Genomic DNA, 13,431 nt, shown 5'->3' with positions numbered 1-13,431 from the left:
TATTCCATTGCTGTTGTCAGTAAACAAAACACACAGTTTTGTGTATAAATGATCTCACTTTTTTTTTCCCCCTGATACATACACTCTTGGATTTATAAGTTAAGAAGCAACAATACTAATTAAATGCACTTATATGTGATCTGAAAGAAGACAAAACCAAAAAATCAATAGAATAACTGAATTTTAAGAGTCTAAAGTACGGTCGAACCAAGACTTAGGAAAAAAAAAAATCATGACACAACTCAGGGACTTGGAATGAGTTTTAACTTCCGATGTTGATTATAAAAGATAGACATGCTTATCTCTACATAGCTTGTGTAAATAAACAGATCTGGTTGGGGGCTTGCTTAAACACCAGTCCAAATGGTGCTTTTTACAGATAAAGACACAAAAAGTATTACTCGGACCCTGAACCCGACCACAACTATGTCATGAGTACAAAAGGATTAATCAGAAATTATTGGTGGGTTTATTTATTAGATTTGATTTGTGGGACCTGATAATATTTGTGTGCTTTCAACAGTTTCTTGTTATTTCCCTGTCATGAGTTGAAAAGTTACCAAAAAAATAACTAAAGGGGAGAATTTCACCAATAGTGTGAGGCAGTTGAGTGGCAGAAAAGCTGATAAAGGAGAGAACTTTCCTTCTGGAATGGGGGGACAGGGGGGATCGGAGAAATACACCAGAAAACTGGTAAAAGGAGACAGAGAGGATTAAAAAACAAGACGTTAGAAAATACACACTTGAAAAAACAATCTCAAATTCTGGTTATAAACTTTCTGTTTCAGTTTTGACTTTGGTACTTTTCCCCTATGCCTCTCTGTGTGCACCACGGGGGTGAGCTCCCCTGGCAGAGGCTTTCCACGGCATTAGAGGCTCCAACTTCAAGCACACAAAATGTAATATGAACACTGCAGCTAATTAATAAATTTTAGCTAATCTTTCAAAACAAGAACGGATCACCTACAGGAGCCAAACCTGATATTAAAAGAGTTATAAGACCAGGCACATCCCGGCCGCTGGGACCGGGTCCATTTGGGCAGGAGCAGCAGGGATGCACAAACCACAGCAAGCAAAGCACAACCTTTACTCTTCCATTCCCGGGGCTGTCGAGCGTCATTTCTAAATTTAGAGCCCAAACCTCCACCGACGTTTCCTGGGTCAATGTGCGGCCGTTCAACTACAAAACCGAAAGCGTTTCCAAACCGGTTTCACTACGCGGCTCCCTCCTCGATGGGGACAGGCACCGGGACAGTCCCTCGCACCAGCGCTTCTCCCGTGTACGCAGCCCGAGATTAATTTCCCGGTGTCCAATCTGTTGGACGAGCGAACCGATAACGCGCAGGGATGCTCTCCACGGACGGATTTGGGGGGTTTTCTCCAGCTCCTCTCCGCCCCCCTGGCCCCACTCACTTGTCCAGCCAGAAGGTCCATGGCGAGTGGAGCGGCAGCCCCGGTAGCCCCGGCGCCTCCTGCTCGGGGGGGCTGAGCGCCATCAACCCGGGCGGGCGGGGGGGGGGGCGAGGGGCGGGACGGGCGCGGGGAGGGGACAAGGGACGGCGAGGAGGGACGGGGAGGGGGCGAGCGGGACTCGGGCTTGGAACAGGGGCAGGGGAGGGACAGAGAAGCGGGGCAAGGGTGCGACGGGAAGGACAGACGGACGAAATGGGGAAGGGGAGCCACGGTGATGGTGACAGCGATGGACGTGCCCAAGGGCCCACTGGAGAGCACGGGTGGCTCCCCAAAGGGGCCGTGACCCAGGACATGCACTCGCCCGGTCACTGCCTCTCCTCTGGGAGGGGAATCGCCGATCTGCTTCCTTAGACCTTTACGAGGACCCACGGCCAGGAGGCTCTGGGGCAGACAGGGTACCCGAAGTCCCCGTCCTGCACCGCGCACGCTGCTGGCAGCCCCTTCTCTGCACAGGCACAGGGCACATCGCAGACCTGATGCGTCTCTGGGGCTGCCTTTTTGAACAAATTAACCTTCGTGCTCAGTTTGGCTTGGCAACACTGACCAAAACACTAAATCTCTCTGAAAACCCGAGGTTTAGGACGCAAAACCTTTGCACGTTCATGTAATAGAGGGATGGCCGCCGTGCAAACTGACCATGGATGGAGACAACACAACAACGAACCTTTCCAGACTTTGGGGGGGGGGGGGGGGGGGATAATTTCTTTGTCTTCTCATCTTCTCTACAGCCCATTTAATTTATATATTTGGTTTTATAGGGAGATGTTCCTCACAAATCCAACATGGACATGTGCAAAAAAACCCCTCACGTTATTTTTATAATAGTATTTTTAAAATTAAGATTCTCCCTATTGGGACTGTGCACAGTAGTAAAGTTAAACACCCACATAAGTGATAGCAGGATCAAAGACTATGAATCACAGATTGCCTTGCAAGCACATTTAGTAGGATGAATAACTTCATATATACTTCATCCTATAGGAAAAATCAATAAAGACACACTCCTTTAAAGAAATAAAAATCTAACTGTAGGAAAGGGCAAAGATCACCCATAAAAAGCAGTCTGCACAGTGACAATAAAGAAACACAAAAAGTTAATGATTATGTTGTCCAGATGGAAAATGCAAACCGCTAATCCAAATTAAATAAGATCTGGAAAACCAGTTGCGCCATCTCATGCAATTTAATTTATTCCTCTTTAAATAGAAGGCAAGATAATGACCATTTGGGAGAGCTTGGATCTAAAAATTCATTGCTATGCCCACTCTGAGCATTTTCTCTCTATTTTAATGGTGAGCCCACCAAAAATGTTAATCCTGAAAAAAAACCCTACAATAAATGGCTGTATCTAGGCACAGATTTTCTCAGAAGAGCTGGAGGAGAGGAGGAGAGTGCTAATTTCTTATGACCTCAAAGGGCCACATCTTGCCTCTGTGACTGCTGACGACAGTCTCCACGCCCAACACATTTTTGGTGTCCTCTGCTGAGGTTGCCAACAAAGTATTACATTTTGGATATGCAGCAGCATCACTGTGGAAGTGAGGCCTAACTCACTAGGCTGTATTACAAAAACTAACTTTGAATCCAGCACCTGCCTCTGATGAGAACCACATGCTTCAGCGAAAACCTCCAGATTCCATTAGGAGGGAGCTGCTCATCACTTAAAACATTATAGCTCAGGCTGAAAACAAATCATCATGTTATAAACAACCTGAGCTGCAAGGAACAATATAAAAGTACAACCCCCACACCTCTGAGACACGGAGTGAGAGCCAGGCAGCACAGCCTGTATCATTATTCCAAATGAGACATGTAAAGCCTCCGTTTATTCCTTATTTACATCGGTAAATACCAGGCTTCACAGTGGCACAAGGAACACTGTGGGAATCTCAACTAACAGTAAATTAATTTGGCTGTGGAGGAAGGGCAATCACAGGATGCATTGAATTAGCACATCCTTTGCTTACAGAGATTGCTAAGTCGTGACACAGAGGCAAGAACGAGTCTCCCGAGATGAATCTCGCAAGGAAAAATGATCATGAGCGCAGCATCCTGATTCTGCTCAGCTACCTCGCACTGCCAGCACATCTTGAGTGAAATCAGTTCAGAGATTAAAAATCCCAGCAAGTTATTACCACTTTCAAAAAGGTATTTATAAGGCTTTAATTAAAAATTTATTTTATTGATATTTGCCATCTATTTGAAATGTTCTTTTGTAAGGAAACCCTGGTGATGCCTCCTGTGCTTTTGTATCTTCTCAAGCAGCTTTACCAGAAACAAACAGTGTTACAGTTCAGCCCTGTGCTAAAAGATGGTGCAGAGATGAGTTGCTTAAAGCTCACCACCAGGGAAGGGGCTTGTGGCTCCATTCCTTACACCTTCTCCCAGCCACATCCTCCTTTTGCTTGCAGAGTTCTCCAGGTAAACAGGTAGTTTTCTGCTAAGGCCTTATAAAGCGGGATTGTGGGGAGGAGAGCAGGACTCAGCCAGTAGATTAACTCAGCTAATTTCTGATGGGTAACAGCTGAAATTTGCCCAGGTAGCAACTGGGGAGGAAAAAAAAACAACTTGGAGTGGGGAATACTGTTCTGCCCCATTTTGTGTGCTCTCAGCACTGTTTGGCTGTACCCAGTTTCAGGCACCTGAACCTTTTTGCCTCACAAAGGCCCAAACCACTCCATGCTGTGCTAATTAGAGCTGAAGAAGGTACATTACAGCCAGAAGAAACAACGAATACTTCCTACCTCTTTCCATGGTTTTACTTGAGATTTAAATCCCTATTCTTATAATCCTTGCTGATCCCAAAATCTTGACAGCAATGGGTACATTACATGTGCTTGAAACATTATTTGCCTATTCCAGGAGATTTTCCAATAGTCCCTGCCCCAGCTAGTGCAGGAAATCCCCCTGCTATGATACAGTGGTGTTTTGAGGGGACACATTGCCTCTTAAAACCATCAGGACCCTCCTTTCCCCTGCTGAGAGTTGTGCACCATCACTGTGGCAACTGGAGTGCCTGCGTACATGAGAAATATTGGGAAAGCAATAGGCTTATTTTAGCTATATTCTAAATATTAGGAAAGCATTAGGCTTATTTTAGCTATATTCTAATGTAGTGCAGCACCTGGAAGGGAGGAAGGGAACAAGCACCATATGAGCAGTCCTACTGCATTTCCACCCTGGAAGCGTTCCACAGCTATGTCCGAGGCAACAGGCACCACACCTTAGAAAACATCTGAGATAACCTGGGTTCGTTCAGTGCTCCTGATACAAAATGAGTGGTGTGAAAGGTTGGGCTGGACCTCTCTCCAGCCAAAGCTCCTCTTTTTCACTCTGAGACTGAGTTAGCTGGAACATAAACCTTCCTGGACTTGAGGGATGGCTGGAGCACAAGCTTTGGCTGCTGTGCCCAGCTGCTGCTGCTGCTGCTGCTGCCTCACATCCCGAGCCAACAGCCATGAAATGTAATTTCTCTACCAAATGCTGGTGTCACGATCACTTGCTCTTGAAACACTGCCTGGGACTTCAGAAGCATATTAAGTAACACAGGAGCTGCTCCTGAGAGGTTCCCAGGAAGATAAACTGAACAACCGAGAGCTGAAGCAGAGGTGAAGATGAAGGGATTTTAGTTGATATTTGCTTCCAGAGGCTTAAATAAATGTTTTTTAAACCCTAAAACACGATAATAAAGTGTTGAATCCCAATGCTTTTGGCAAAAGCTCCCTCATCTAGGAATGATTTCATATCAGCCAAGCTGTTAAGCAGAGGTTGTCATGGAAACAAGTTATATTCAAATGATATGGCCAGAGATATACTGTATTTAGTGAGTTCTTCATTTGCTGCATGTTGGGAACATGTCAGAACTAAATGATATTGCATAACTTTGTTTTGTTAAAAACAAACTGGCTCGCTGCCCCTGTTTTTTCTCGCAGGCTTGTGTCCAGTCCTGCCTGGGACAGGTGGTTTTCCACACTGCTCCACAGGAGAGGCTCCTCACACAGCTGGTCCCTGCAAGCTCCCATTCATAGAAGCCTTCCTTCAAAGGCATGAACCTGCCCGAGTCAAACAAGCAGAGGAATCTTTCCTTAGCTTCTACAATTGACATAACCATCCCTAACGAGTCCGAAAAGAAATGCTGTTAACTAGATCCTTTCCTCCTCCACTAAAAAAGTTCCTACATATGCATTGTGAAAGTCTGAAAAAAAAATATCTATACAATTACATAAAAGTAAAGCCAGTTCATGTGTTTGTGGGCATCCCATAGGTGTCCATGACCTCCTTGTAAACACAGGAATCCTATTAACTTACTGTTGGTGACTGATGCCAGAACAAATCTCAGAGAGGACACATGCATACTAAATTTGTACCTCTGCTTTTTTAGCTGTGGAGCTGTTAAAAAGTGCAAGAATTTTGTTATGTATCCCATGAGTAAATGCATATTTTTCTTAATATAAACAAAATAGATGGAATCATTCTTGCTCAAGCTATAAACCAAAATCAAATCATCTTTGGCCAGGATGCTGTGTAGAAACTCTATCCTGAAGAGCGAAAACAAAAATGAAATACAAAATTGGCTCCAAAATCACTCTCATGGGAAACGCTGTGCAGCTTTTATGAAGCAGAGTCCAAAGGAGGGTGGTTTAAGCAGTCTCCCAAAGGATCAAGATTCCTGATTGCCCAATAGAAGCTGAGCAGTAAGTATAAGTCAAACAAAAGTAAAACCTTACCCTTAAAAGTTGTTACATAACTGAACATACTGTAAAATGCTTCATGGGAAGGTGATGGCATCTCACAGCCTCCAGGTCCAGAGGCATGGAAAAATGGAATGGGAGCTTGCTAACGTCTGGGGCAGGTTATTCTAAATTTCTCCAAGCTTTCTATTACAGTTTATAAAGAAAAAAACGAGGCCAAATTGCTCCTCTGGTATCTGAAAAAGCAAATCACAGGATGGAATTCTGCCAGATGTGAACATGAAGAATTCAGTACCAGTCCTCTACCTCCCTCAGGTTAATGTACAAGTTGGAAATACACCAGTCTTCCCAGGATCCTTGATGCATTCCAGAATCACAGCTCTCTCTGGTTACCACCACTTGTGAAGGAAGGCTGAGCCTCATCCAAAGCCCTTTACAGTTAAATAAAGACATGGATTGACTTCATCACGCTTTAGATTAGATCTTTTTCCTTTACTTAGCCATCTTTAGGGAGCTGAACTGGCCTAACCCAACACTCAATACGTGCATCGGGTATTAGGAGGCTTGAATTTCCTACTTAGCTTTGGATAGTTGGCTTCTGCTTTCATCCCTCCCTGTTCCCCACCCTTTGAAGGCACTGGGACTACCTAAGGTGCTAAAGGGATGCCCAGCAAAGGTGAGGTCAGGGGCATAAATGCAAGAAATCTAACAAACCTCAAAGTTAAGTCATATGTTGGAAACAAACTCCAGAGAGCTTGCTTTTCCCGTTTTTCCAGTAAAATATCTGCAGAGTGTTCCACTTAGATATTGCTTCCCCAAACATGAGGATCCCAAAATAGCACCATCTTCAATGCTCTTCTGTGTTATAATGTTATTGGCATCACATCTGGCATTGGCTTTGATGTGGAACATGAGCTTAAATACTGATCTTTTTCTTTTACAGGCATCCCAGTACACAGCTGAAGGAAACAATGTGCAAGAGTCACATCCTACACGCTGAGCAAACCATGTTAGTCCACACCACAGAGTGAGCCTGGGATGGAAACCCTCAACTATTACTGATATTGTAAAAAATAAATTCTAAAATATAAACCCCACAGAAAATAGTATTTTATAGGCTTTATGCTCATCTCTTAAAAATTACGAGCTCTACGGTTCAGCTCGTAGGGGTCATTACACTTTCTGCATCACACCATCAAATCTGGGACCTGTCCAAGCCAGGAAAGCCAAGGGCCCCTCTGGAAATAAACCACTAGAGGGAGACTTCAGCAATGGAATACCCACAGGGAGAAAATCCTGCACATCCATTAAAAAACCCCCCAAGATTTGGGTCAAAGTTGCTCTTTGTGTTTCTTCTTCACAAACAAAAGTGGCTGATATTAAAGGGTCAAGTTTGGCTTAGTTACTGTAAGCTGAGGGAGCGTTGTGTAAATGGGATCAGGCAGTCACGTATTCCTCTGCTGTTTGTAAGAGGTTAGGCTGACTCTATTAAAAAAAAACCATACCAAAAAATACCCCAGCCACTGAAAATACTAATAGCTGTATCCTAGCAACATCACGGATTCCATGTGGACTTTGTTCTGGAGTCTACAGTCCTATTTCATCAAAATTATTGACTTTCTCAAAGTCTCTAAACGACCATCAAAAAACCAGTTAGTGCTTAAAAAATACAAACATTTAATTAGTCACATTAATAAGAAAAAAAGAAGTGCAGCATTGCATGCTAGCGCTCCCTTTTCATGGAGCTCAATTTAGCTTCCTTTGAAATCATCATCAAAATTCCCACTTTATTCATTCATTCAGTAGCAGAACCGGGTCCCTCCTTCAAGAAAAAAGCTGGAAATGGCCCTTCAGAATTTGGCAGATGAGGTTTGTTTCCCAGGCTGAGCTCACTTATTGTATGGATCAAACTCACAGAGCTCTCCATGATCCTCCTAGTCATCATGTCCTTACTGTGAAGGTAAATCAAGTGGCATTCAAATGATATCCAGAGGCTTTCTACAAGGCTTTTGTACTATGCATGTAACCAGTGTCCTCTTTTCCCCTAAGCTTTGTTTTTATTTAACCACGACAAATTTTTTCAAGATCACAAAAAATGTGAAATCCTGTTGGATCTTCCTAAAAGCTCAGGCCCTGCTGCTCTCACGTATGAAGACTTCAGGTTTAACACAGCTCTGGGAGGCTTTTCCTCATCAATCCTGCACTGCTGAAGTGAACTTTATTAGATAAAATGCAAGGGCAAAAGGCCAAATAAATAAAAAATGAAATGACCCAACCCTTCCAAAGAAAAACCCTTGGCACAAAAAGAACAATTGAGAATAAACCCAACCCTATCCGAAACAATTAAGCTCTTACCCTTAACAACTTGCATGATGATACAAGGAATCCTGGGGCCTTTTGGCATTTAACTCAGGGTTTGGGCAGACTCAGGTTTTGGTCACAAGTTTCACTCAGCTCCAAACTACACCACAGCTTTTCATACAGTTTTTATCTATTATTCCAAGCTTCAATAAATTAGCAAGACCTTTTACCAGAGAGAAAGCACTGTTAAAAGAGTAGATTCCTTTTCATCAGTCTGCCTCAAAAGCTCAGTTGATAGGGTAGCACAGAGTAAAATGCTTCTCATGCTTTACTTAGCCCACAAAGTTGGTTGAGACCCACCAACACTTTTAAACTGCAAAACCTTTTAATGTGCTATTTCTATAGTTCAAAGTTAAACGGCGAGAGAATGCCTTTGTTGAAGAAGTAATTTAAATACAGAAGGGTTAGTTAGAGACTTTCAGCCCGTGACCATGAATCTGGTGATGGCTGGATTTGAATTCCAGGCATGGCACTGAACTGTCTGTACTCCTTCAGCCTTGAGCTGACCTCTGAACTGCTGCTCCTGGTCATGGGAACACGCTGCCAGATTATCATCCTGCTCCAACACCCCAGGAAGGGCTTTATCTCAACAGACAACACCTGTTTAACTGAGAATTTAGCATTCAAGTGTTCATGGGCTCTCTGATACTGTTAAATCTCACAGTTTTAGTCACACTGAAGGTTTTTACATTGCTCATCCTTTCAGTTCCACCAGCTGTGAGGGGGGAAGGGGCCGTAGGCAAGGAAGGGATATCCATTTGCACAGAGTGCCAAAATAAGGGAGTAGTTCTGGCTTCATATAAGCTGTGCACAGGTGTAAACCAACAGGGTAATAAATATATAGGACAACAGAGCAGCAAAGAAATGGGCTTTCAGATTTTATTTACTGAAGTTAAAAGATGGTATCAGAAGCTACTTCCAGGACCTCACATAACTTTCCCTGGTGACTAGATTAATTCCAAAACTGCTCCAAGGAGAGCAACTAAACAAAAATTTGAGAGTTGCATACTAAAATCTGTTGCTAATTATGCCTTGAAAGAGAGCTGTTGGGCTGATTTATACCTGTACGTAAATATGTAAAGGGGGGGGGGGTGTAAAATACACCATAAAGATGGAGATCCTTTGACTAGCCAAGCTGCTTTGATTTGAAGGCTCTCTTTAGCATTTAGTAGGAGTAGAAACCTGAGCCTGTTGGTCAGTTGCAGCAGGATTGCTTTTGATGGCAGACACTTCAGACAGCAAGTGGAGAACAGCAAGGGCTGAATTCATACCAAGGAAATAAAAAACTGCTTTCACGGTGGCTTTGAAAAAGAACTTTCAGTTGTGCATTACCTCTTTTTTTTTTTACCCAGTGAATTTTCTAGACAGGCATTCACAGTAGATCTATCCAAAAGCAGAGAAAGGATAGCAATGGAAATAAGTTGTTTCATGATCAGCACAGCCACCTTTTGTTCCGAAGCTGCCCACGCTGTCCATGGTGAATTTCCTGTTGGGTGCCAAAGGCCATTTTGCTGTGATGAGGGTGATAGATTCATCCTGGGCTGATGAGACAGTGCAGCCCCTGTGCAGGGAAGGCCATTTGTGAGGGCTGAAGTCACTCAAGTAGGGAGACGTGACAACACAGTGTGTAAAACCTGTTGTTGCCTGCTTGTCCTGCTGCCAGGTTTAACCTCAACCTGAGGAGACAGCTGCAGCACATGCATGTACACACATGTAATTAGGTACACACTTATTTCAAGACTTTGTAGCCCCTCCTGCTAACCGAGAACTTGGGGCCTGAGAAGCACTGCAGCAGCAGAGCCACAGGCTGGCAGTGCTCCTAAAAGCTCCTAAAAGCTGCTTATCTTTGGCCTAAGGAGTTTATAGCACCCATGTATCCCCAAAAGCTCATTAGCTCCTCAGTAAGCAGCTGAGACACTAGATCCACTGGCAGAACAGCGGTGGTTTGAGTTTGCTACAGCACAGATAAAACTTCTGGGCTTGACTAGTCTGCAGCAGGCTGGTTCAATAGCCTGAAGCAATCCCACTTATGTATAAACTGGAGAAAGCCTGATCTCGTGAAATGCTCCTTAGTATCTGGCTTTGCTAGAAGGAGTGTGTGTAGCTAAAACTCAGCTCTGCCACGGGGCTGCACCCGCCTCCCTGGTACCCACCGAGAGCCAAAATCGGCATCTGGCAGCATCCCCTGCCATGGCTGCTGAGGAAGCCACGTGCCCTGACACGGCCTCACATTGCATCTGCTTCTCCCTTGCCCCACACTCCTCCATCACTCATTGCCTCCAGGGCAGAGGGGTGGGAATGCAACCCAAGCAGCTGGCCTGCATCCCAGGAGAGACAACTATGGAGACGGGAAAGAAGGACAGGAAAATCAGTGCCTGGGGAGGTTCCCCTGGAGATTTTAGAGGAATGGCTTTCCATAACTTTCTCAGTATGGCTGTGGGACTGGATAGCAGCTACAAGCTCCTGTAGAAAGCCATCATGTCAGGGATATTTCCTGTCTCACTGTGGCTATTCCCCGTGTCACAGGGGAGGTCTTTCACAAAGGAGCTGCTTCTGAAGAACAGCATGTCACCAACAATTCAGCAGGTTAAGTTTAGCAGAGCCAGTGACAGATGTGAGCAGGAAGGAGCTATTCTTCCCCTCTGCTTTTCTTCCCTCTCCATTGAGCAAAATCTTTAAAGACCAGCTCCCTTTGCAGAAGGCTACAGAACTTTTAGCGAGTGGCATGCATGGAGGCATTCACAGCCATGATACCTGTGTCTGGTTATTTCCAGTCAAAATAATCTCCTACTCAATTATGGAGAAGAATAGAGAAGCTCAGCCTGACTCACAATCACATGGGGGAAAAATGAGAGGAGTTGTTCAAGTTCAAAACGTTCAGCTCGCTGTGGAGGAGGATTAGTACTGCTGTGGAAGGAGGCTTTCTCTCCCTCTGCAACAGCACAGCACTAAGGGATGGAAAAGACCCGAGTCCACTTCCCTGCTGTGCCAAATATACTCCTCCGTTCTTCTCTCCTCCCTCCCCAAGAGAGCATATGAAGTATTAAACAGCCAGGAATAAGCCCTTGAAAAATGTGATCGCTAGCTGTCAGATACCTCTCTGCCACAGAGATGCAGCTCTGTGACTGTTCATCTGCAGATCCTCTGCTGCCATCCAGGAAATTGGGAGCCAACAGTGACATTAATACTCCCATCCACTGTGGCGTCACCTGCACATTTTGCACGTCTGTGCTAATAATTCTGTGAACAAAACCACATCCAAAATGCTTCATTAGTGCACTGCTGAGCACAGATCCAGGCTCTGCTGGCCCATGCCCTTCCCAGTCTGATGGCAGTGCCCAGTGCCCCATCCCTGACCCGACATCTGGACCCTCTGCAAGCGAGAGGCAGGGTGGGGGTTTTCCAGCATTGTTTTAAATCTGTCTTCATTTCACTGGCATGAACCATGGCTGTGCCCTGGTTAGAGAGGGCAAGCATGGCTCCTGTGCAGAGGAATTATTTTGGGTAGTACTGTAAATTTTGCAGACTGAAAACTTCTCATGCTGTTTTAGCCAGTGCCCAAACATTACCTTAATGTGTCATCTTCTGTTCTGTCATTGCCACAAAGTATTATCATGATCCTTGTAAACACCCACAAACTGGCCTCATTATCTCCTGGCACTCCCTCCTCCCCTTCCAGGGATGACTGATAGCCACTGATCTGCCACTGGCATTCCCTAGGCTGCAGCCTCGTGGTTCACTCATCCTCCCCCTTCCTTCTCCAGGGTTCATATCAGCTCTCTCACCCATCACACCCTTGGATTTTAAGTTCCCTTGGCAAAGGGACAGCTTTTTGTTTTGCTTATGTAGCACCCTGGTCCCTGACTCACTCTGTTAGGTGCAAAGATAACACAAATAATGAATGTCATCTGGAGAACTGTCTGGGAATTACAGGAAGCTGGGAAGGAGGATCTAAATCTTTTTGTGCCAGATCCGACTGAAGCCTCCGTTATCCCTTTTTGCTCCAGACTGACTTTTCCATCTCCTTGATTGCTAAGCCTGAAAACTTTTCTTTGCCTGAATTATCTGTGACAGCAAAATTGCTTTGGCTGACTGCTCTCACCTGTCCTGCTTCCCTGTGGCATCTCAGGCCTGATGGGGCTCTGGAATTGTCCCCCAGGCATGTCCAGACATTTCCTGCTTCTTCCCTTAAATCGCACCAGGTTTCTACTACAGTAGTAAAAGGGTACAGGACACTTCTCCTTCCAGAAACATTATGCAGAGCTCCTAGACAGAGGAACACAAATAAGACCCCCCATAATAAATAGCTAAGGCTTGGGGAAGCACCAGTGACTGATAGAAAGAAGGCAATATGCCACAGTATTTACTGTAAGAGTCCCTATTTCAGCTGTCTTTCCTGTTCAAGGCAGCGAGAGGAGAACATGAAGAGGCAGCCAATTCAAGTAAAGCACACTGAAAGGTCAGAGGAATCCATCTAGCTTGTGCAGCACCATTTTGTAAGCAGAGAATAGCTCTTAGTTAAACTCGTTTTGTGAAAGTGATTGAAGGGAGAAAGGAAAATAGCTTAACACACTCATTACAATCTCTGAGAATTACCTGTTCCTCATGACTACTGTAATGGGTCTGGTTTTTGTCAGGCTGTGCCCAAACCAGTGTGCATCCACTGTTTCCAGCCCCTGCAGAAGCACTGGAGGCAGGAGCCCCGTGTTTCAGTGCCATGTCCAGGGGTACATCCTGCAGCATCCTGCAGAGCCAAGCAGCACCAAGGACAAAGGCTTTGCCATGGGCATGTCAGGGCAATCTCTGCTGCTCCTTTTGACTCTTAGTGGTAGGCACCTCCTCAGGCACTGCAGTCCCTACAGGCTGGAAGAGCTCTTTGAGCAGCTCTGTAACAGCAGAAAGGTTG

The 13,431-nt window shown here is 44.9% G+C and overlaps 1 protein-coding gene across 4 annotated transcripts in view; it reads right to left on the bottom strand.

The window, feature by feature from the left end:
* The window catches only part of EIF4E3 (eukaryotic translation initiation factor 4E family member 3), a 33,144-nt gene that overhangs the window by 16,717 nt on the left and 2,996 nt on the right, over positions 1-13,431 (bottom strand). Inside the window, exon 1 of one of the 4 annotated variants that reach the window (XM_027710635.2) lies at positions 1,414-1,525. The exons of 1 other annotated variant lie outside the window; for it this stretch is intronic. In XM_027710635.2, coding sequence (XP_027566436.1) covers positions 1,414-1,496 — 83 coding nt within the window. In that variant the 5' untranslated portion in view covers positions 1,497-1,525. Of the gene's footprint in view, positions 1-1,084; positions 1,370-1,413; positions 1,526-13,431 lie in introns of those variants that run through there. 2 more of the 4 variants (XM_039388360.1, XM_027710666.2) reach the window with 2 other exon arrangements.

This window comes from Pipra filicauda, unplaced genomic scaffold (assembly GCF_003945595.2).
Source record: "Pipra filicauda isolate LSUMZ 115617 unplaced genomic scaffold, ASM394559v2 scaffold63_size3267554_pilon, whole genome shotgun sequence".
NCBI lineage: Eukaryota > Metazoa > Chordata > Aves > Passeriformes > Pipridae > Pipra > Pipra filicauda.
The sequence above is the reverse complement of the archived record's forward strand: the minus strand, read 5'-3'. Positions and strand labels throughout refer to the sequence as shown.